Consider the following 25,510-nt stretch of genomic DNA (forward strand, 5'->3'; position numbering starts at 1 on the left):
ACTACTTGCCACAGCAAGATTTATTTATTTATTTTTAAATAACTGTAGGTCTGTCCTCACCAGGACCCCAGGCAGCCTGCTTAGCCTATTATGTCTGAAACTCTGCTGGGATGTTGCCTTCTGTTGTCCCCCTGCATGGCAGCAGTGTGCCAGTGGTTGGTGCCAGTCTGGCTAACCTCACCCCTTGTGCTCAGTGGCTGCAGGGACAGAATTGGTCGGTCCAGATTATGACAGCTGTCCCCCAACCATCCCCTGTCATGGTCTAGCTTGTAGCATGTTTCAGATGTCCTTTAGGATTTTCCTCACTCCTTCAAATGTTTGCCTTAAAACGGTCACAAATTCACTTTTCATCCTGATGGGAGGCTGTCATGTTGCTCTGCTCCAGGAATTACGTGTCAAAGCCATGGCATACCAGAAGATGTTACTGGGACTGGTGTCTCAGCTTTTAATATGCTGCAACCTAACACAGAGAGCACAGAGACTGAACGCATTTTCCCCTCTAATACCACTGTGCAACATCACTGGCATTAGATAAATATCTTATAATTGCTCAGTTCGGCCTGTTTTTGCAGATTTCTGCACTGGAGACTTTTACTCCTACCGAACTGCTGATGCAGGATTTTTTCCAGTTGGTGCGGGTTTAATGATACCTCTATCCTCCCAGTCACCTTCCAAACTTGGAAGTTCTATTTTTAGTGGCTTCAGCAGTGTGTTAGTATTCTTATGGAGTGCCCATGCGAATGTGCTTCTAATTTTAGTTTGTCCTCTAGATATCTGTCTTCTTTAAATACATCTACCTTCTCATTACAGTCACCCTGGGCCAAGCATGGCACTCTGCTCCTGGTGCATGTAAATTGAAGATGTTCTGGTATAGTACTGTAATGAAATCCATAGCTCTACTCTTGTGCTGCACAGCAGTGAATAGCAGTCACATGTATCAGCAGTAGTATAGTCCAAGCAATGGTTATTTAATGAATTTATTTGTGCATTTATTTAGCAGGTGACCCTGAGAGTTACTTAACCGTATTCCATCACTACTTGGTGTAATCTCAATAGTGTTATTGCTGCTGCTATGTTGAATATGGCTATGCAGTCTAGCTGGGATAGATTGGTTGATGAACTAAAGACGTAATTGTAGCTGACTGGCTTGCAGCTATCTTCTGTAGCATATATATTGTGGGAGTTGCTGGATGTGCTAAACAGACTGCCCAATAAGGGGATTATTTAAAGAGGTGTTTCAACTGCAACTAGTAGTCTGGTTTTATGAGTGCAGACTAGCTTCCTGCTCTCTCTTGCAGCTTCTCTTCCATCCAACTCTGTGTGGGTTTCCACAGAGCTAATTACCATCTTACAAATAGTCCTGTGGGACAGGACAAACTGTCCAATTTCCATTTATTGTGAGACTGTGATTAAAAGACAATGGCAGTTTTTCATCATAAGCCTCAAGTTTGTCATCTATTAAGTTAATATGCATTCCGTGCCTTTTGTAAAACAAAACCCTTTCAATCATTTGGAATGATCATTTACTTGTAAACTTGCATGTTATGAAAATCATAGTAATTTATAGTTGTCCTCTGTTCTGGTAGCATGGCTTACTGTGATGGTTAATTGATAGAGGGGGAAACAATGTGCACTCAGAAATTAATGCAAACACTTTTGAGTCCAGCCCTTTAGATGGAGATGGAGTAGGATTATTAGGGAAATGTTCTGTCTTGATATGGTACTTTGCATTTCTCTGTCTCGTGCTCTGTCAAGTTATTGAAAGTTTCAACTGCTTATATGTCATCTTGATTAGTTGTAGAAGCATTTGGTTATCTAGGTTACTGGAAAGTTTTGTTCACTACCATTTGACATTGTATAGAGGTCTGCACCATCATACTGATAGCTAGAAACATGAGACCAGTTACAGTAACCTTGCTTTTCCCTTGAGACTTTTCAGATCATGTGCTTTTTCAGATTGGTAGTGAGTGTAAGAAACAGATTTATTTTGCGTGTTCACTGCAAACTGTGGCATAGTGTAAAGATGCCTAGTCCTGTTTTTTGTTTCTGCTGGTGTCAAAGAGCAGGTTAAGTCAGTCATGCTGTTAGAATTAAATTAATACAGGTGCACACACCAGCTTTTTTTAAGTTAGTTTGGGTATCTCTACACTATGTTATCATTTGCAGGACAGACATACCCTACGAAGCATTCTCTAACTACAACAATTACAAATGAAAATATTTATCTGTAATTGTTGTGCACTAAATTATGCCCTGCTAAGAGAGGGAGAAGTAGCAGTGGAAATCCTTCTGCACCGTCATTAATCTTTGGAAATGTCTTGATCAAGTCACTGTTAGCTAGACTTTCTGGGCTGTGAACTATGTGGGAAGCTCTAGCCCTGCCACTTGCTCAGAGGAGGTAAGTTGTTTCACCTTCTGTAACCTACTGCCATTTTGCATGCTAATAGCACGATACTTGGTGTTTTATCTGTTTATATAGGAGAACTCAATGGTATAGCTATATTTTAATATTCAGAAAAGTAGTATGAGCCTATTTCCTCCCTGACTGCTGGGCATTCAGGGAGTTCTTTATTGTGTAGTAGCCAGTATATTGTCGTGAGAAGCTAATCACGTCCTAATAAAACCTGTGTAATTTTTGTTTTCCACAACACTTATAGATTCATCAAGAAACTGATAAAAGAAAAAATGTAGTCCCTAGCTTTCCCCTGTCGCCACCAAAAATGTGTTGCATAAGATAGGAGTCATGTGAAGTCTGAGGACTTCTGTAGACCACAAACCACAAGGAGTCAATCTTTGGGTTTGTCATATTACTCTCATTCAGGATATTTGGGACTGTTTGTGAAAGTTGTTACCAGGAACATGTGATTGTAATTATGCACGTTACAGTTCTCTTGTGTCCATTTTAGGTCTTTTTCCTCAAAGCTTATAACACAGAATAGAAAAAACTGTTGGACCCAATCCTATGAAGGTTGCTATAGCCTTGTTTTCATGCAGTGGTATAAAAACAACTATCAGATAAAATGACAGAGGATAATTTTACAGTGGTACTGTATAAACATTAGAAAATAATAAGTTCATCCCCTAAAATAAAGATTGTGTAATGATAATAGGGCAAAGAGATGTTTCCTTTTGCTTGTGCAGCTTAGCTGATACAAGTCAGTTGGAAAACAATATTTTCATTCACATTTTGTTAATGAAAAGGTCTTCTTCTAGAAATGTTTAGACAGGCTTCATCATCTACAAAGAAAAAGTATAGTCAGTAAGTAAGGAAGTTTCCAAACTATATTGGTGAAGCAGTGCACAGAACTGAAAGATTGGCGAAGTGATTACATTATTATATAGCAAAATCACTACAGAATAATTGCAAAATCTGAAACGGTGGGAGTGTTTTGTGTTTGCGTTTGGTCCTTTGCTCACAAGTCATGTAGGAATGGTTGTAATGGATCAAGTCAAAAGCCAGCCTAGTTGGTGTCTCCAGTAGTACCTGTGGAGGCCTAACACATAGTAGCAGTATCTTCCCCAAATGCTTCCCTAGTCTCCAGCAGTTGCAGGTCAAGAGCTTTCTAAACAAGTGAAAGTTTTTATGTATTTTAGTAACACTGCAGATCACTTCCATGAAGTTGACTTTATTGTCCTTGACCTAATTTGTTGCTGAAATGGGTCCATGGCCTGCAAGCAGTGCCCCTGCCACATACAGCATTTTCTGATCTCCAAGTACTGTTGCTCGTTAGAATAATATTTAGCAATATATGCCAGAAACAGTTTAGAGATAATGTTGACTTGGTGTCTTAGCTTTTTTACTTATGGATTTAGTTTATATATCACCATTTTTACTGCCATATTCTGATATTAAATATTGCAATTAAAAGTGCCTAGAGTCTGTCCTAGTGCCTGGAGTAGAAGATACGTGATTTGGTTGTCTCATTGTCAAACTAAATAAATAGTCATTAAATTCCAGGTGCCCTCAAAAGGTGGTACTTATTGTGGTTAAATGAATCAGTGTGCACTCTTGGTGGTTACTCTGCATAAATATGTGTAGGTCTTCAAAAAATGAGCTCAGATGTGTTTGACTCTAATGTTTATAACCACTAAAAAGAGTAACAACCTTTATAACGTAATTAATGTCTTTTAAACTTCTCTGACTTACAGAAAAGATAATGATACCATCATGCATGATCTTCACTGCAAATCTAGAATATTTCAAGGTCATGCTGATTTCTGTTGCCCACGAAGATGATGACTAAATGCATTTAATCGTACAGTATGGTCTGGTAATAGAAGTTGCATTTGGTTTAACACTATCATACTTCCCGTATTAGCACAACAGTACCTAATGTTAAAGTTATTCTGTAGGGAGTAGAATTTTAGCTCTGTCTGCTTACAAAAGTTGCTCCAACTTAAGCAAAAACTGATTTATTTTTAAACCGATGTAGTTAGTTTTTGTGGCCATCTTTTGACTCTTTTTTCTCTGTTGTGTAAACTGGGAAATTGTTTTGGTTTAAATTAATTGATGTCTTGTTTTAGGCTGAATTAAAAGAATATAAACTTTGTTTTTCTGCCAACATAACATAAACTAGAGCATTTTTCTTTTGTAGACAAAGGTCTTAATAAGCAATATTGTAATACTCTCTCTACAGTCTTCAGTAAGAAATAAGTAAAAATAAATTTTCGTCATATATTCTGTTGACATCTTCCCGTGGAGTGGGATGCCAAGAATTCCCCAAGACAGCCTTATTTGAAAATAAGTTAAAGCTCTAAAGGCAAAAGAGAAAATACAGCAAACAAACTAAATCCTTTTTATGTCAGAAGTTTTGGACTTCTCTGAGAATTAAATGGAATGAGGCTATTCAATTTATATTCCCCGTAAAGTGTAACTGGTGTTAAATAAAGTCCCACTTAATCCTTCTTCTACCTGCCAGTCAGCCAGCCTTTATACAGCATTTAATGTTCCCTACTGAGTTGTGCAAGAGAGATGCACAGCTCTGTGTGCCTTAGAAATGCCTGACCTCTGCACTCTTCTCTCACTTGGTGGCTGTAACACACAACCTCTGAGCAGAGGGCTGCGGATGCTCCTGGCTGGCAAGCACGAGGGTCTGCCCTCTGCCTCTTCCCTCAGGCTGGGAAAACGGTAGGATTAAAATACATTGAAGTGTCTTTTGGCTCTACATGGTCTATATTTCGTCATAAAAGGAATAGTAAAGTTTTCGTTTTAAAGGTTATATATCCAGTTTGAGGCTAAAATGAACTTTATAGTTAAAAGTTAGTTTTTCAGGAAATAAACATGACGATAATGGTGATAATTTTGAAATATGTATCTATATATTGAATAAGTACTTTCAGCCTCTTTTGTGCGTAGTGTTTAGCATATATTAACACATATGTAAGGCCAAAGTCTAGACGTATTTTGCAACCCATCCCCACAACAGCCAAGAGCAAGAGGAGCCTATCTAGCACACTGTGCTGTTACCTGCTTTACACATAAAATCTCAAAAGTAATTTGTACCCAAGAATTAGACAGGCTCCCTATTCACAGTGGTGTGTGGGATGTCTGTTGCTTCCTCTTGAATATTTGTCTTGACTGAAGGGGAGAAGGATCCCAGCATATTGTCATTTCAGAGATCAGTCAGGGAGCTGTTTCATGTAAGTGTTAGGCTGTAGTTCCCATGTGGTTTTCCTTTCTCTTCTCATACACAGCAATCAAGTTGCAAGCGCACAGTCTGTGCCTGGAAATGGTTTATTCCAGAACATTTGCTCCAGCATTTCCTTGCTGATGGAAAGGGCTGCTGCTTCATGGCCAGCATGGGGACCAACAGAGGGGGGGCACTGGAAGTTGAAGGAGACAATCCCTGTCGGCCTGCATTCTCTCTTCACTAATACAGCGTGTTTTAGCAACAAAATTCAGGACATGGTACTCAGTTACTTCCCTGAGGAAAAGAAGGGTTTTCAACCTTCCTCATGCCAAATAATCAGATAGACTCAATCAGCCTGGTACAACTTTATAATAAACTCTTTCAAGCCAGTGGTAGCTTGACTGTCCAGGTAAGGCCTCAAAGAGGCTTCATTGCCAGCTGGGCTGGTAGGCCACACACTGAAGTAAGTGTTACACCTTGCAGTACAGGGGGAGCAGCCTGCAAATTTTGAAGGAATTTGTGGTGTTTGTTTGTTTGTTTGTTTTCCCTCTCCAAAAAGTATGTTCTTCTTTAGGAAATATTACACATAATGGAAAGTTTCCACGGTTAAGCAGAGACATGTTTCCATGAGGTACTTTTGTTACAGCTGGAAATGAAATCTACCTGGATTCCCTGATCAAAAGTGTTAGGAATTTGTTTGCATAGGGATAATTAGTTTTCCTCATTTACTTTTAAAAAAAATGATTTTCAGAGGAGTTTTTATTGAGAGCAGCCCTGAGGAGAAGGACCTGGGGATGTTGGTTGGATGGAGGCAGCAGTGTGCACTTGCAGCCCAGAAAGCCAATCGTATCCTAGGCCACATCAGAAGCAGTGTGGCCAGCAGGTTGAGGGAGGCGATTCTCCCTCTCTGCGCTCGTGAGACCCCACCTGGAGCCCTGTGGTCAGCTCTGGGGCCCCCAGCACAAGAAGGACAGGGACCTGTTGGACTGAGTTCAGAGGAGGGCCATGAAGATGATTAGAGGGCTGGAGGACCTCTCCTACAAAGGCAAGCTGAGAGAGTTAAGGTTGTTCAGCCTGGAGAAGAGAAGGCTCCAGGGAGACCTTACAGAGGCCTCACAGTACCTAAAGGGGCCTACAGGAAAGCTGGGGAGGGACTCTTTGTCAGGGAGTGGAGTGGAATAATAAAGGAGTAATGGTTTTAAACTAAAAGAGGGTAGATTTAGATTAGTTACAAGGAAGAAATTCCTCACTCAGAGCATGGCGAGGCACTGGAACAAGGTTGCCCAGAGAAGCTGTGGATGCCCCATCCCTGGAAATGTTCAAGGCCAGGCTGGATGGGGCTTTGAACAACCTGGTCTGGTGGGAGGTGTCCCTGCCTGTGGCAGGGGGGTTGGAATTAGATGGTCTTTAAGGTCCCTTCCAACCCAAACCATTCTGTGATTCTATGATAATGTTTAGGACGCAACATAAATGTGACATAAAAATGCATCTGTGTGTGCATCATGATCTCATCACTGTGGGATATTAAGAAGTAGGATTATTCAGCTATAGGTCTTTGCAAATTTGGTTATACAGAAATTAGAGGAGGAAATTAGAGGATTACCATCTTTGTAAAGGCAATGGGTCAAACTGCAATTGTATACATGGTCTTCTGATGGACTTCAGGGGGGTTTGAAATAGGTGAGCATCTGAGCTGTCATCTCCCTTGGTTCATTACAGAGCTACAACATTGTGTAACGGTGTGAGAGAGACAGGGATGAGGGATGTTAGCAGTTGTCAGAGGTCTGCGTTAACTCCAGTGTCCACCGGAACCTAGTCATTCTTTGGGATGGTAGAATATAAAATTGCAAAATGAAAAATAAGTTTGTATACAAAATTCCTAGTTTTCAAAAGATGTGGTCCATATGGATAGAACTTCTGCAAATGTTTACATGTGTTACTTTATTTATACATTTAGTACAGATTTTTTTTATGTTCAGGTTCTTAAAGTGGTTAAGTACTTTGATATAATGAGGTATAATGCTTTCTGTGACTGATTTTATCGTGGATGGAGGGAAATGAAATCTAATAATTAAAGTTCTCATACCATTAAATAACAAAAGACCAGCTTTCTCTTTATGACATTACGTGATCACAAAAAAAATAATTTTTTTTGTGACTGGAATTTGTTTACAAACATCTTTACCAAAGTTTATTGATCGTATTCCTCCAAAATGATCAGGAAGTTTTTCTAAAAGGATTCAAATTTTTTTTTTTTCAATTTCATTTTTTTTCTCCATAATATATCTGCATTGCATAGAAAATCCCTGTTTTGTCAAAAATCTGAAAATACTTCCTTCAACAAAATTTATGTTTGTATTTTAAATCAGTAGTTGATTTTTTTTTCTTTCCTGTAGGCCAAAAATTATTCTTTAGTATTTTCTATTAATAAAATGAAAAAATCTATGTACACTGGGGGAAAGAAATGGGCAGGAATGTCAAGTTTTCAGTCAGCCTTTGGAGAGAGGGAGGTGTGTAATGCTTATTGTAGCATCACTAATTCAGTTAGAGTACATTTGCATGCAGTTTCGGACAGTGAGACAGTGATTTACAGCGAATTTAATATATCGATCAGACTATAGAGCATGTTCTTCAACCTTGCTGTATTTTCAGAGCATTACAAAATACGTGCAGTATAATGATCTGGAAGATAATCATGGGGAAAACAGCTTCATGCTGTAGTTATCTCCAGCTGCTAGAATGGTGTATTTTAAGTTTTAAAATTCTTTCAACCCTTCTTCTCCTAAAGCATTGAGACTAAAAAACTATGACAGTGAATATAAATACTTTATTTTCAGTGTTCCCTCTGGTCAAATCAATAGTTCAGATTAATTACAAATATTCATTTTTAGGATAGTTATGTAGGAGTAATCACCAAAGTTGCATACAAGTTGCTCAGTTATTAAGATATATACATATATGTATCAGACATATACATCAGTAATGATTATCTTTTATCTTTCCTTACTTTGAAAGGTTAGCATAGTTCTAATCAGCTTTCAAATTAAGCATTTTTTTTAAGTTAGCTTGAATACAGCTGTCATCCTCTTGGTTTTACTTGACCCATCTTGAAATACATACAAATCATGGCAAAACCGATGAAGAACAAGTGATTCTTTCCTTTAGAAATGCAGAACTGCTGCTTTTATTCATGTGCTTTCTGATTTTTATATGTATTGCAACATTTAGAACCAATTTTATTTTTCATGTATTTCTCATAAACTGTTAAGGTTGAAAAAAGCTAAAAATGAAAAGTTTTAGAAAATTTAGCTACAGTAATTGTTGCTACTGACTGAAATAACTTGGCCTAGGTTTTCTGAAAGCATTATTAAAGGTTCCTTAAATACAATGCTAATTGCTTTGAAAACATTGTCTAAAGCTGCTTGGTTTATGCTTTGCTCTCTTATGAGAGGTTCTGGTAGAATAGGTGACATTTCTTTCCTGTGTTGCATCCTGACTCATGCCACAGGATTACCATTTTCTGCTTTTCTTTTTGTTTAAAATAGTGAAAGTAAGTGGCTTTGTTTTCATAAGCTGATGCCTTTAAATACCTTGGGGCCTAGTTGTCATGAAAGGGAAGCATTTAAAAAACGAACAAACATTCTTCTCTGAGTGATCATTATATAAATTGTTTATATTCCTATGTTTAATGTGTTTTAAAAGAGGAAATCCAAGAAGAGGGCTGCGTTCTGCCCAATGATTACAACCCCTCAATGTCCAATTTTGTTGCATTGTAGGTCCTGCGTATTATGTCTTAGGTTTTGTTTTCTTGCAGTGCATCCACAGTCTAGTTGAAAGCTTTCTTCTGCCACATTTATACTTGGCAAATGTATTTATCAAAAAGATACAGAACTGTATGTTTCCAGCAGGAGTCAACAGACTTTTTACTTTTCTAATCGAGATGTTAGATTTGGTACATTGCGCAGATTTCATTCAGTTTTTCATTTGATCTGTTATATCATCCCAGTTTCTTGAATTGCTGAAATCCTGTATGTTGCTTTTCATAAGGAATCTTGGCAACTGATGAGCTTTGCAACCATTGTGACAGTTTCAGGATAACTGGTCTATTAAGCAGACTTGCTTTAACATGAGAACTAGGCCCTTCTTTTAGAAAAAATAAATTACGTTTCCTCCATTAAACTACGGTGGGTGGTTTTCAGAACCTGTTCATTTTACTTAATATTGCATCTCTGTGTCACAGCTTGTCCTTTTATTAGTTAACACTCCATGAAATTCTTGTATAGATTGTCATAATTCCTCTTCTTACATCTTTTAATGAGTGCTAAAATAGTTAAAAAATGTTAATGCTTAAAGCATCAACACTGGCAGCTGAGACATCCGTTTGCTCTTAGCAAAAATGTGTCAGGCTTGCTTTTAATCCATGCAGCTATCCTCATAAGGCTTACTCTGATGACATTTGTAAGGCTCTTTGTTGTGTTGTAAAAATCTTGTTAAACTTACAAAATCAGGGATTTAACTGCAAAGAGGAATTAGCTTAACCTGAAATACAGGATTTATAGTAAATAAAATGATTTTATACTAAATGAAAACATAAAGATACATGTGTACATTTTCATACTGTTCTTTTTTTTGTCTTTTTAATAACTACATGCTATTTTTCTATTTTTTTTCAGTGATTAAAGGTGTGTAATCTAGCTGTTCCTGTGTGTGTGTACACATAACTGCATTATGATGCACTGAAAAGCAACAAAAATCTATCGGTTAAAGAAAAACGTGTCAGGGTTATTACAAGTGCTCTCCATGGAGACTGCTAATACAGCATAAATTTCAGAATGCCTGTTCACGTTTTTTTTTCATCAGTTAGTTTTATTTGGAATGTTTAATTCTTACCAGATAGATTTCTGATTTTTTTTGGGCTGTATCAGCTGCTGTCTTTTCTTTTTTTTAGTACTCAGTGTGCTGAACCAGGCATGGAAGCTAGAGCTGGAGGGTCTGTCTGTGCTTGCACATCACTGGCTATGACTTGAGAAGCTGCTTTATTTTTTTTTTAGAGAGTTAAGATCAGTAGCTCAGTGGGCCTCTTCCAGTCCCAAAACATTCTTTTTCTAAAACATTCTTTTTTTTTCTCTCCCTGACATTTCCCACAACGTGTGTACCTTACAGTGCACTGATGACCTGTTTAACCTGTGAGTCTTTATCCAGCAGGAATGAAGTAAGAGCTTCCTTTTTTTACCATGCCAAAAGAGTTCGCAATTGAAGGCCATCTGCTTTGACATCAGTACCTCAATTTACTTTCACTTCAAAAATTGGCCATTTATCTCCTCTGAGAAATATTTTTTTATTTTCTGTATAGCAAAAATCTTTTACCAAAGGTAAAGGTCAGACAAACTGACTTCTAAGCACACATTAGACTTAATGAAGGCATTGAATGTAAGTATTTCTGGCATTTAGTCAGCATACAGAAGTTTATTGTGTGAGGACCTTGGTGGGAGGGCTTTGGTTTCAAATGAGTGTTTGTAGAATATATGGCATTTTGTTTACACTGGATAACACTTGATGTTAAAATGCTTGGGGGACAAACGCAGTCTTTCCAAACATTAAATTGCCTGATTACTTTTCCCATGAATTTTTATTATGTCAGTATAAATGCAGGTTAATATTTCTTTTTCTTCAAGTTGCTGACCCTAAATAGCCATGAACTTGCACTGTAATAAAAAGTTGATTATCTTTTGAGTTAATTTGGAAGCTATATAATTTTCATTCACTGTTGCTGAATATAGAGCTGTTAATAGATCACACAGCACTGCTGATTTGCAAAAAGCCATTCAATGATAGTAAGAATTACAGTATACCACTTGTGTATTTAACAGCAGGGGGGGGAATTATTTTCTTAGATACAGACGTATTACTCTGTTTAACATCTTTCAGAAATCAGCTGCCCTTGAGATTTGCTACTATACTAATCTTACCAGATTACCCTCTAAATATTTCAGATTGTTAGGTAATGGCTTTTATTAATATTTGCAAAGTTCTTTTTACTGTAACTGAGAGGCTTTATTGTAGAGGGCCCCCAGGCTCTCATGGTCTCAGGAGAATAATACTTCACATGATGAAGTGCAAGTGTAAGGAGCAATCCCGTCTTTAACAGTACTGCCCGAATTTCTGGCTATGTGAGCTCTTGAGAGGTGAGTGAGGGAAAGAGTCCACTTGGCAGCACACGGAGGAGCAGTGCCCATCACCCCTGGCAAGAGCCAAGTGCTCCGTGACTTTGGCATCCTTCATCCTGTGCCTGAGCAGACGACAGAGGACCAGTATTCCACGTGCTGTTGACTGTTTCACTCCACACAGGGTGCATCTCTGCACAGCCTCGTCTGTGGTCATCTTTCAGCTCACAGACACCTGACTGGGACACTGGGCTTTGGTCAGCCAGTGGCAGCCTGGGTCATTATCCAGCTTTCCTACTAGGTTTCACTGATATTTACAAATGGTCGTTTTCAGAGCAGAAGGGAAGCTGATGGGGTATGGTGGACAAACAGGAGCTGTAGCCATAGCAGTATAATTACAGCACAGACTTAAGCATGTTTGTTTTGTTATTGAGCTTAGTGTCCAGAGGCTACAGTTGTGACTATACATAAGATCTCCATAAAGATTTTTAATGCACTTTTGGAGTTGAGCATTGGAGTAAAGCACATCTGTGCCTTTATTTCACTCTTTGTGCAGGAAGACAGAAACTTGAGGAATCCATCTGCATATTTCAACAAATACGACATGGACATTTGTTTTTGTGTCTTTCAAACCCATTTTAAACTTGTACTGCTGATGAATGAATCCCATAACTTACTAAAAGTGCAGTAGTTAAAGACATCCAGCTTCACAGAGTTACTCGACTGACGCTTCTGGGAATCCATAGATCTTAATCTTTTAGCACCAAAGGGAAAATGAATGTCTTTAACTACATTACCATTAAATAGATTGTCTCTTTCCATGCCCTGTTAATAAACACAACAAGTGGGCTTGCAAGGTCTTTAATGAGTGGCAGTTTGACACTTCCATGCACAATCATGCAGCTGCTGTGCTGTCCATGGACCATCACTTCTGTTTTGTTGAGTCTTCTCAAATATTTTGTCTCAGTGAACTGAGCTAATTCAGATACAAATTTTATGAAAATTGTCACTTCAGTTTTTCAAAAATAAATATCTTAGGCGATAGCTTTTAGATATGATTAACTATCTTCACCCAAAGGAATTTTTATATGACTTTGTATGTTTGACTTAGTACTTTATCTGGAAGAATTTGATTTTCATTGCAAGTACACTGCAATACAGTGTTATTTTATAGTTTTTTCTTTGAAGGCAGAAATCTAGAAAGGGCACGATTAAGTTGTTTGTTGGCATTATAGCAAGCAGTGTTCTGTAAAACAGACAGAAAATATTATAGTTGAGCAAAAAAGTCCTGCAAAGGAGATCATTTTTATTTTACAATACGGTTGGACCTTGCCCAATCTAATGGGTAAGTACAAAACTAATAAAGCCAATAGAAGTTCTCCCTTAAATTAATATAATGATTATCGTAGAGTGACAAATGGAAACTGCTTCAGATGAAAATTAGTGCAGAAACCGCAGGGAAATATTCGTGATCTTTTGTAGGTTTGTAGTATTTCTCCAATAGAAAGAGCTGTGTGCTTTCTCAGTTCCTATCAGGTATTTCAAGTAGTTGGCTGAGGAGCAACAACTCTGTTGTTAGAGGTTTGTTAAATATCTTCTCTGTAACCCATTGGAGGAGAGTGACCATAGTGCTGCAGCAGGTAGGAGAAAGAGGTAGGAGGAAAAGGAAAAAAAAAAAAATATATATATATATATATTCATATATATATAATATATATTTTTATATATATAATGTCCTTTCAACCATATAATGTGGCTGTTCATGACAGCACTTGTGAAACCCGCAGGGATTATCCAACTCCAGTTGATAATGATTAGATGTAACTAATCTTTTCAAAAAAGATAAATGGGACCGTTTTCTACTGTTGAATGCTTTTAGTGGCTCTGGAGGAATAGGAATTGCAGTGTAGGTTACTGATGGGAGTTCTTATATCAGATGAATAATCTTTGTGATTACTGCCTCTTGGTTTGTCGTGCCTGAATCCTGCTTGATATGTGTGTGCAAAGAACTGTATATGTTTGAAATGAATACACGAATGCTTTTTGTAATGAATCACTTCTTAAACTTTGTGAATAGCTTCTCAAACTGTCACCACAACATCCTTTGTCTTTTCCACTGCAAAGCTGACTTGCAGACTGCTTGCAGGCAGGAGGCAGAGCCAAGGTCTGGGCCATGCTGCATTTGCCTCTGTGCTGTTGTGCACCCTCTACTCCAGCTTGTCAGGCTGGCATATCTTCACCATGGATTTTTCTCCATTGCCCGTGCTTATTTGGGATTTTCACTTAGCAGATTTACTGGCATAAAGCTGTATTTGAACTGACCAAAGAATCCAACATAAGCGCTTGCCAAAAGACAGTTTTGATCTTTTCTGGCTGCCTCAGGCTGTTTTCCTTTTCAGAGACAATGACAGGCATGTGATCCTGATTCAGAAAAGGATTTGTCCTGTCTCACTTGTGTGAGTCAGGCATTTGTGAGGAAAGAAAGAAAGAATGTGGTCTTTGAAGGATATATCTCCACGGACATGTTAGGCTGCAGTTTGGCTATTAAGAAATAAGCCTCACTTGCCTGAGAAAAACATTGTCCATTATCTCAAACCCCAGTCCTTTTCTAGTTGGGAGGGAGCTACACTGGAGGAAGAAGCCCTCTTTTAGACAAGGGCATGACCAAGTGAGAGCACCTCCTGTTTTAGGCAGGCTGTGAAGCTCCGGAAGCCCCTTCCTGTAGTGCCATATTGGTCTGCTTAGTTAGAGGGTTATGACAGGTGCCTCTATCCAAGATAACACTTCTACTCCTGATAGTTTTGATATGCTGGGTGGTGCTGGGCAAGGTGTTCATCTCCTCTGACATAGGAATAAGCTATGGCTCTTTATGGTGCTGCTGCTAGCTATATGTAATAGCTCTAATAGTACGTCTACTTCAGTCTGTATATATATGAAGTATTTATTGCAGGTTTAAATATAGGTATTCCTAGCAATACAAGTGGTAGATGCAATTATCCGCAAAGAGAGAGAGAGATCGAAAGAGAAAGGGATTTGCATTGCTGTGAAACAAAGGCAATGAAATGCAGCTTGTGCTTCTCCTATGACTTTGTTGCTTCAGGATCACAGTTTTAAAACTGTGCCTTAATGAGCATAGGGCCACATTGACTTCATTCTTACCTAGGAGATGACTTTCTCATAAATGCACATAAGAAATAATTCTGTGTTAAAAAATACAGTGATAATTAAGGAATACAGTCTTTGCTTCAGCTGGTTGCCAGAAAACCTGCTGTAGCAGTGGAAGGGAGTGAACCGTGAGAACGTAGTACATATGTGTATTAAATGAATATGTGCTGCTGACTATTCTGCAGCTGCAAGCTCAAGCTCATAGGCAGCAAACATCTCACCTAGCGAGAAGTATTTGGTAGCTCTGAATATCCGTACATGATACGGGAAATCTAATATGAAGGCTTATGTCTGTCTGAGTAGAATGTTTTTACTGAGCAAGGAGGAGAGGATTGCTACTTCAGCTCAAAAAGCATTCACAGAAAAACTATGCTTTGAGTTCTTATCTTTTTCAGGAACAGGCAGTTGCTATCAAAATATCATTTTTTTGTATGTCGAAGTCTTAAGAAGTTTAAAACTTTCTCATAGAGGTATATGCAAAATGTTGTAGCTACACTCAAAAGTTCAGTGGTTTAGGGTGATGTTGCATCTCTGTGATGTAACCAAGGGTCCGTACTAAATGCCATTGCTAATTTCTGCGCACTCGGTCATCACTAGTATCTTTGATGCTACTGTATGAAGTAGTGTACTCAAAACCAGATGTTTTTGTGGTCTCTGTTCTGAGCTAGAAGTTTCAGGATACTGTTCTAGGCTAGTACTACGGTGTCTCATCCCACATTTGGTTTGCTTTAAATAGCAGACATTTGGGGATATTGAAATTTGAACTCAAAGAACCCAACTCAAAATAAAGGTCAAGAAAAAAAAAGACACAAATAAATAACGTGATGAGTGGTATTCCCTAGAGTTATTTGGAAATGCACTAGTACAAAGATACAAAGATCTGGACGATTTCTATTTCTTGCTGCTGCATCACTGTTATCATCTGATTAGCTGTATTACACTTTTGGTGTGCTCCAGGTTTTCAATCCATTACATTTTAAACTACTTGACATTTACACTATTTGATGCTGATATACTAATCTATATATCCCTTTAATGTCTATAAGTATGTTTTATCATAGCAGCAATGTACCGTCTTGGTCTTTTTTGCTCAAGGCTTGCACGTTGTAAAAACTAAGACAAATCTAGAATATAGAACCAGCCAAAACCACAAATTCTGATTTAGACCTACTTGACTTTTCTGAATCATCACGAGCTCTGGGCAGAGAGTCAGCCAAACTGGTTTTCTCATCAGTGTTGTGTAAACACAAGATGTTTCCCTGGGCTAAATATTATTAAGTAAAGAAGTCATGTTTATTTGAAATTTTTTTAAAATGTCACACGTTGTGTGAAAAATGAATAATATATAAAGCTACCTTCTAGGGAAATCAGCTCAGTTTTGAACACAAAGTAGTTTAGAGTACCCTTATTTTTTTATTTGGTTCTGTAAGTGTTTTGGAGCAGGGTAGACAAAGCTTCTTTGCATTGCAGGAGAATTAGCTTTGGGAATTGCAGTTTCTTTTCAAATTACTAAAAGAAACCACACACGTTAGTTCATAGCTCTACCATGCTATGATTTCAATTTTTAAAATTGGAAGTGAAGGTTCTGCAACTGACTAGTGCATTCCTGGAGAAAACTTAAGATGCACAGGTGTATGTAGAAGTGGCACAAGGTTTTAATCATGAGAATGCTGTAAGTTTGTAAATGCCAATGACTGCTTCCTTGACATCCCATCTTTTTGCTTCTGGCACCTCCTCTCTTGCGCCTTAAATCTTTCAGGAAATCACCCTTCATGGTGATTTAATGAGAGTCAGTTACCTTGTTGAGCTGTCATATCCCCAAGCACTCATTTCTTTTCTCTTCTTGATGGTCCTTGCTGTCTGTAGGTCTGGCCGAGCACCAGCAGCCAGGCAGTGTGTGTGTAGTCTCTTCATTCTGGTCTTTCAACTGTGCTGTTGGCTGCCACCATGGATATTCAGTATTGACTGATAGGCATCGATCTGCCAGTAGATTCATCTCCTTGCAGCTCTTCACCACTCATGTCATTGAAGGGGATGAGAGTTAAGAAGATTAGAGGGAAATACAGATAACACACAGTAGGAATTGGGTGGGAATATAGCATATTCCCTTTTTGACCCTGTTTGACAGAAGCTAGTGATGGAATCAGAAATGTATGATGCAGCCGAGTATTACTATTTTTTTTAGCAGAAACGAAGTCTTCTTTACCAAAGTGCCAGCTTTTCAATTAGAGCTTGCTTTCTTCTCAGACTGATGCAGTTGTAAGTCTATAGGCTTTAGCTCCCTGATTGTCATCCATATTCCCATGTTCCTGTTTCCAACTGGCATATCCCTTACCACAGTACACATCAGCTGAATAGCAAGTAAATTCTATTCTCATATAATTTTTTTTCTCTGAGCATCTCCACATACATCTAGTTTTAGTTTGAAGATTTTATTTATTTTAGCTACCTGCTTTCATAAATGAAATGAAATGCTTTCATTAATGACCTAACTAAACCTGTAAGAGTGAGCTTGCCGTTCTCAAAATTTCTTCTCTTTTTACATGGATCCTTTCTTGGTCTTCCATGCACAGACATCCCACGAGGAAAACACACTGCTGTTTGGTATAAGGTCTGAATGAGTGTGTGGAATAGGTATTGTATGGATTCTGTCATATAAAAATATTTGTGTACTCAGAATATGATTTATATTTTCACAGCTGTGCTGTTATTTTGCTTAAGGAGTCTTAGTAGGAAATGTGGACTTGAATTGTTTTACCTAAAGAGTAGTCTCAAGAGTATGGTATGGCTATTGTTGTTACTCAGTTGATCTTATTTGATAGGGAAGGGATAAGCAGGTGTTTTGGTGTGTTTTTTTAAAGGTACTCTAAGAGTCACACCAAGGTGTTTCATTTTCTTTACGTACAATTGTGGTGTATTACTACAAAAAAGAGTATGTTTCAAGAGAACAGAAAGCTGGTTTTCCAAGGAAGGATGTACTGTATTTCTGTGTAGTTGTTTTGACTGCATTACAGTGGAATTAGAATCATGGAATCATTAGGGTTAGAAAAGACATGCAAGAACATCTGGACCAACCATTCCCCTACTACCAATGTCACCCACTAAACCCTGTCCCTAAGCACCATGTCCAACTTTTCCTTAAACACTCCCAGGGACAGTGATGTCACCACCTCCCTGGGCAACCCATCCCAATGCCTGACTGCTCTTTCTGAGAAGAAATGTCTCCTCATTTCCAACCTAAACCTCCCCTGGCACAACTTGAGGCCATTCCCTCTCTTTCTATTGCTAGCTATCTGCAAGATTAGTTACTGTTTGGGCAGTTAACATGTTTAAATGTTTGAAATTACTATTTCATCTAGACTAAAATTTCAGGCATGTAATTAAAAGTGAGACTAAGGAAAAAGAGAGACCAAAAAAAGCAAATTGGGCACTATATGCAGTGGTTTTATTTTTAATTGAAATTTCTTTTTAATGGTTAGTTAAAGAATCTAGAGCTATGAACTGAATGTGCAGTTTTGTTTTCCATTTTTTAATATAGTCAAACATTTTAGCAAACAGCAAAGATGATGCTTTCTCTTTCAAAATCAGCATCTATTGTCTGATTACAGAATTTGTTATCATAGCCCTTGAAGTTTGTTATTCTGCTGAAATCTATGGTTAATTGAGGCTTGCCTTTTTTTTTTTCCATTTTGTTTTGTTTACAACTTCTAGGATGTGGTGCTGCTGGGAAAACAGTTGTATGACATTAAGAATACCGTTCTAAGATAATCCAAGTCCAGTGACTGGATACTCCTTTGTATGCTATTTAAAAGATTGATTGGAGGCTCTGCCTAGGAAAGAGGGAGTCGAATAATATTAATACAATATTTTTAGACAAAGTCTGTCTGTGCTTTTAGTATTTGTTTAGCTATGATTCAGCACGAAGGGCAAAGGCAAAGTGCAGTGTGTGTATATCCTATCCTATACATGTAGGAGGTGATAGGAAATGACTGCAGCATTCCTCTGTGGTGTAACAAAAGCAGAGCGCCTTTAAAAGTAACTGTACGATGACCTGCACATTACAGTCTTTGTACAGTGATATTGCTTAACTCACCTTATGAAGAAGACACTTCTTAGGGTGGAGAATTTAAAACCAAACAGCCAAAAAAAAAAAAAAAAAGAGAGAACACAGACATAGATGCAATACCAGATCTACAGTCTCAAAAAATCAAAGTGAGACATTAAAGACATGAAAAAGGTGACTGTTTTTTATCTTTTTCTCCCCTTCAATAGTGCGGCTTCATGACAGCATATCAGAAGAAGGATTCCATTACTTAGTCTTTGACTTGTAAGTATGTCTTTTGCATATGTTTAGCATGTTGGGAATGTGGTATTCAAAACACTTAGATGTAAATACAACCTCACAGGGTTAATGCATGAATTTGGTGCAAGGAAATGGACAAATAAATGTAAATAGAGCTAGCAGGACAGTAACATATTTGGTCATTTGCATATATAAAAGCTAATTTTTAAGGGTCACTGTAAAAATTCCACACTAAAGAATTATTCAAAGTAGGGATACTGTTGAATTGGATTTTAATATAAAATGTAGGTGCATAAGTGTTGTGGCTTAACCCAGTCGGCAGCTAAACACCACACAGCCATTCGCTCACCCTCCCCCCTCCCTCTCTGGGATGGGGGAGAGAAACGGGAAAGTGAAGCCTGTGAGTTGAGATAAAGACAGTTTATTAAGACAGGGAAATAATAATAACAATAATAATAATAATAGTACTACTACTAATAACGTGTACAAAACAAGTGATGCACAGTGCAATTGCTCACCACCCGTTGACCGATGCCCAGCCTATTCCCAAGCAGCCGGCCCCCCCCACCCCGGCTAGCCACCCCTATATATTGTTCAGCATGATGCCAGATGGTATGGAATACCCCTTTGGCCAGTTTGGGTCAGCTGTCCTGGGTCTGTCCCCTCCCAGCTCCTGCTGCATCCCTAGCCTGCTCGCTAGCAGGACAGAGCGAGAAGCTGAAAAGTCCTTGGCTTGGTGTAAGCACTGCTCTGCAACAATTAAAACATCAGCATGTTATCAGCGCTCTTCTCATCCTAATCCAAAACATAGCACCCTGCCAGCTACTAGGAGGAAAATTAACTCTGTCCTAACTGAAACCAGGACAGTAGGTAAAAGTTGCATGCTATCTGCCAAAGCTAAACCAACATACAATTCAGAAAAAGGAATTCACTGCAAGCTGGTTGTCTGATAAAGGAAACATAAACAAATGTGGAGGAGTAGCAAATCCTCAGTGCTACATTGACAGGTAAGCCTGATTTCACTAGAATGAAAAAGATCATACGAATTTTATTGGTGATTTATGGTTTACTGATATGTAGGATTAGTTTCATTTTGACTCTTTTCAGAATACAAAATGCCGAAAGCGTGCCGAAAGGAATTGTCTTTCTCATTTTGCTCTATGAATTTGAATCCTGTGAGCTGTTGGAGCATGTGTGTGTGGGAAGGGGATGGTTACGGAAAGGGTTAGGTGGGGACGAAACCTTGTTTCTTCCAGATAATGCTGTTTAGTAAAACAACATGACAACATGAACATAGATATAGCAGACTCTTAACTTTGGAGCAAAAACACTAATATTCTTCACAATTCCCTGTGACAGGCAAACTTTTCCATTCACATGAAAAACTACTGCTTTTGGTTCTGCATATGGGCAGACATGAATGGTTGGTAATTTTCTTGCAAAACTGACATATTTAGGTAAAACAATTTGTTTCAATTGCATATTTTTCCATGGCAGTTTATGGATGTGACAAATTCCCACCTCCTCCTGCCCCCGGCTAAGAACTTTCTTAGGCCCGATACATTTTTGCTGGTTAGAATGAGAATACATTACTGCCCTAGAACTGTGAAAGAGCTCACTTCCAAGCTTGCAAACAAAAGTACATTCAGTTTAGGTAAGTTAGAACCCAGATCTTCCACAATCAGTTGCATGCTTTCACATTCAGGTTACCTTCTGTTTTATTTGCTGACTTTTAAATCCCTGGGGACTTTTTCTAGACTAGATTTTAGACTAGCAATACAAAAATATATAAACACATGGTCAGTCTGCAGTGAAGGCGTTTAGGGTTCAGTACTCTGATCTGAACTGGGCACAACAGGAACTTATATCTGATTTGTATATATCCCAGGCAAGTGTTCTGACTGTTGGCTTAACAGCAGCTCTAGGGCACAGTATGCATACATGTTCTCTGACATACCTATTTTTTTTTTGTTTTGTTTTTCTTTTAAATTAAGGGCTACAAAGGAAATTTTCTGTGTGGAATTGCTGAAATGTTCTTAATCCTGAACACTTCCAATAAATGCATGTAGAATTGCTAGTTCTGGGGACAACATCGCTTTTATAAACTGATGGTGTTTTAATTTTGTGCCATATTATTGTACCATTAGAAACTGACCTACTGTAATGGCACTAGTGCATTTTTTACCTTAAATTGAATATCTAATGTCTGCTATATCTCAGGAGATTATGATTGCAATATGAACTAGAAGGAATTTGAACATCAGAGTTGTAGATATCAGTATCTATATCTGGGTACTTACAGAGTAAATAGAAGCATGTGTTCAGCAATAGGAAATAATATATAACCCAAAGGTACTGTCTTGCCAAAAATAGATTGCGTACCAAGCATTCTGCACTGGACTGGAACTTCCTCTATTTCAGTGTCACTTCCATTCAGGAGAAACATACAAACAGACTCATACATCTGTTGTTCCTCCAGAGCAGTCTGCACATTTTTGTTTTTCAGTTTCTTCAAATACGGAAATAAGGAGGGCTTCAACATATATGTACAGATTTTTACTTTTTTTTTATCAAAATTATTTTGCAAAAAAAAGAAAATGTCTAAATGGTAAATGTGGTAACTGTACTGACAGATACTTATCTTTGGTAGATAAGTATCCTAATTAGTAAGGATGGCTTTTCACAGTTTATTTTGCATTCAGGCTAAGAAATTACCGCTTTAAATAAGAAATTCCAGCTTTAATACTCACTAATACTATCGATTAGTGAAACTTCACCTTTAATGCCGTTATAAATGTGGTTTAGTGGCTTGTTTAAACGAAGTACATAAAAGAGCTGCCACAAAAAAGGTGCCATATAGACTTCTTTAATATGAAGACCAAGTAACGTGCTTTCATTTTTTTTTCCAACTAAAGCTCGACTGTGGTGTAACACTGTCACTCCACCCACGCATATCATCGTGTTTTTTATCTTAATGATTTCTTTCAGACTGTGTGGGATTCAGTGCTACTGTTTCTTCAGAAATTTCCCTTAAACTGCGTCCCACATAAAGTGCAGAGGAAGAGTTCTTTTTCTTGAATAGAAAAAGATGATCATTGTCACATTCTATTTTGAATTTCTAATAATCTCTTTTTACTAAATGTCATAGAGATGTCTGCAATCTGAAGGAGAAACCTGTTGCTTTGCTTCTATACCTCAGTGATAGTTATGCTTTCATATGGAGAGAGAAAAGTGATTAATGTTCCCTGCTACAGGCTTGCGTTTAGGTGAAGAGTTCTAATGCCAAAATGGAAAGGTGGAAGTCTTAAATTCCACGTGGAATTTGGACATTTAACATTGAATGAAGTGCTTTCTGCTAGAAGGAATGTTTCTTTTATAGAGGTGTTCCTGTAAGAAGCACTGCATATGGGAGAATTATCTACACTGAAGCTGACATGCCATATATATGTAATTACGCTTCAGTTGCTGACTCACTGGCCCCGGACATACAATTGAAATACGTAAATGGCCGTTTAGTTCTGGAGTATGGGGATTAATTTGTACTTTACTAGGCAAAGCAGTGATTATCAGTGTCTCCTTGGTGTCACTGCCAAGGAAGAGAGTCATCTTACTGATCTACTGACATGATCTTCCCTACTTGAAAAATAAATAAATAAATTAGCCTTCTGCAATACTTCGCACAAGCAAAGGGCTCGCACCTGTTATGTTTCTCCCACAAGACACAGTGATTTCTGAATAATGAGGTGTGCACAGTAAGACTGGCAATGAACTCCGTAAAGTTTCTAATTCCTCTTCCCTTACTGGTTAAAGCAACTGTAGTTAAGATTTTCATCTCTTTATCAACCTGTTTCAGTTGCTAAGCACGCGTGAGATTGTTTTCAGTATTAATGATGTTATGTGAGTTCAAATTCAATCAATTCTGTCAGTATTAATTGCTGTATCTGAATGGAAACAGCTGTAGCCCTTGAAGACTCTTTTGTGCAAATCCGTGAGATTCTCTTTGCTCAGTGTCTCCCATTTGAATGCACTTGTTGACACACAACAATTGGTACATTTAGAATCCTGGCGTCGCTGCTGAATTCCAAGTGGAGGGACTGTAATGTGTAGAAGGAAAATAAATACCCAAAAAAGCCTAGTTGCAGAACAATCTGCCTACAGTAAGTGTCTGAACCTTTGTGTCCTTTTCAGGAGGAGAAAGGTCAGAAATAAATGTTAAAAAAATATATTAACACTGTCATTTTTGTAGGACCGTTTCCTCCCACCTTCATTATGCTGTTTATGAAATATGAAATGTAAGCCAAGAGGAAAGAAGGTTAATGTGATCATCAGCAGAGGCTTTTTTTTAGCTAGCTTTGCTAATTTGGGTTTTCATTTTCTCATATTCAAAAAATTTCCTTACAAATTGAATGTAGTACATGAAGTAAATATTTTTGTTTATATTGTTACGAATGTTTCCAACAAAAAAAAAAAGTGGCATTTAATATTCTAAGCGCAGTAGTTTTTTTTTTAATTGATTGTAGAAAGTGATGTCAAAAAGTCTGTGTTTTAATATCCCTCTTTGGAAATTAAAGAGAAATAACATCCTTTGTACGTGGAATCCTTCTGCTTGCCTCTCTGTGGCTTTTCTGAAAGATATTCCTGGAGAGACTTGTTATTTCTACATGGGGTTTGTAATTCTTTTGTTTAAACAACCCCATGTGCTTTATTTGCTGCTTTTTTAGCATGCTTTTCAAGAAAATTACACAAGAACAAGAATAATTAGTGAGAGCCCGTGGCTTTTAATTTGTACCCTGAAAGTCACTAGAGCCCATATCATGAAGAGTCCCATCATGAGCTAGGAGCTCACTGAAGTCAACAATATATCTGTATCGGAAGGGCACTGGGATCCATATACTTCCTCTTTTAATCTTGAGGGGAGAAAGTAGCTTGGCAGCTGTTCCTGTAGCTTGCTAGTTAGTGCAGGATCAAAACTGGTTGGTTTTTGTTTGGTTGGTTTGGTTTGGTTTGATTGTTTTAACCTTCTGGCTTACATTCTTCATTTATGTTGTGTACAGTCTGGATACACTAGAAGATCTAACTGTACTGGGAGCTGGCTTCTAATTTAAGGACATAGACTAGAATCTATGTGTGATTTTTTTTTTTTTTCCTGAATGGTACAATATATCAGTTATTTTAGCTTAAAAAAGAAAATGTTTAACCGAAGCAGCGGTCAAATGATAAATTACAAAAGGCTATTAAAATAGGATTTACTTTAATTTCAGAGATCAACCTTAAGTATTTCTGATGATCAGCAACACCCCGAAAAGTTCTCATTTCAGCACGCCTCTCTCTATAAGGCAATTTGATGCTCCTGCTAGTCACAGAGCAGTGCCTCTGAGCCCTGCATTCACCAAAGAGTACATGATTCTTTGATTTAGTTGATGGCCTTCACTAAGCCATCCTAAGGAAAACCTCATAACTAAGGATCTCTTGTATTTGTGTATTTGTAAAGTTATTGGTAATGGCTCTGTTCCTTATTTATAAAATCAGTAAATAACATAGGTTGGTAAGGATCCCTCGAGGCTATCTGGTCTAACCCCCTTCTTGAACCAGGTCCAACTGAATCAGGTTGCTCAGGGATTTGTCGAGGCTGTAACACCTTTGGGGATGGCTGTACCTATTTAACATTTCTGTTGTTCCAGTTTGTCTGTTGCCTTTCATGCTGTCTCTGTGTGCCCACCCATTAGAGAGTTGTAGACAGCAGTGAGATCTCTCCCGAGCCTTCCCATTTTAGTGGTGAATAAACCCGGTTCTCTCAGCCTCTCCCTGAACATCATGTGCTACAACTCTAACCGCCTTGGTTGCTCTCCATTATACTCAGTTCCGAACGTCAGTATTGGAAAGGGCAGAAGGGCAGACTTGTGTGGTCTCATGAGTGCCCAGTGGAAGGGAAGAATCACTTCCCCCAGCCTGCTGGCTGTCCTATACTGGGACACAGTTGACTTTTTTTTGCTGCAAGGGCAAGTTGCTTGCTCACGTTCAGCGAGCAAAGGTTACTAACACTGCTGTGAATAATTTCTCAGGCAGAGGCTCAGAAGATACACACGTGTTATGGCTTCTCTTAGTCCCCTGCACTACCTGCCTTTGTTACAGCCTTCTTTACGTTATCTGTCTTTTAAGAATTATTCCTAATGTATCCTTCAGAGTGACAGCATTGGAAATACTGAATACTTGTTTGCTTGTCAGTGAAATTCATCTGCTCTGTTCTT

The 25,510-nt window shown here is 38.2% G+C and overlaps 1 protein-coding gene across 5 annotated transcripts in view; it reads left to right on the forward strand.

The window, feature by feature from the left end:
- Nucleotides 1-25,510, forward strand: part of CAMK2D (calcium/calmodulin dependent protein kinase II delta) — a 167,102-nt gene that overhangs the window by 77,660 nt on the left and 63,932 nt on the right. For all 5 annotated transcript variants that reach the window (XM_050710179.1, XM_035546004.2, XM_035546014.1 and 2 more), the window contains exon 4: nucleotides 19,232-19,286. In XM_050710179.1, coding sequence (XP_050566136.1) covers nucleotides 19,232-19,286 — 55 coding nt within the window. The remainder of the gene's footprint in view (nucleotides 1-19,231; nucleotides 19,287-25,510) is intronic.

The sequence above is a fragment of the Cygnus atratus genome, chromosome 4 (genome assembly GCF_013377495.2).
Source record: "Cygnus atratus isolate AKBS03 ecotype Queensland, Australia chromosome 4, CAtr_DNAZoo_HiC_assembly, whole genome shotgun sequence".
Taxonomy (NCBI): Eukaryota; Metazoa; Chordata; class Aves; order Anseriformes; family Anatidae; genus Cygnus; species Cygnus atratus.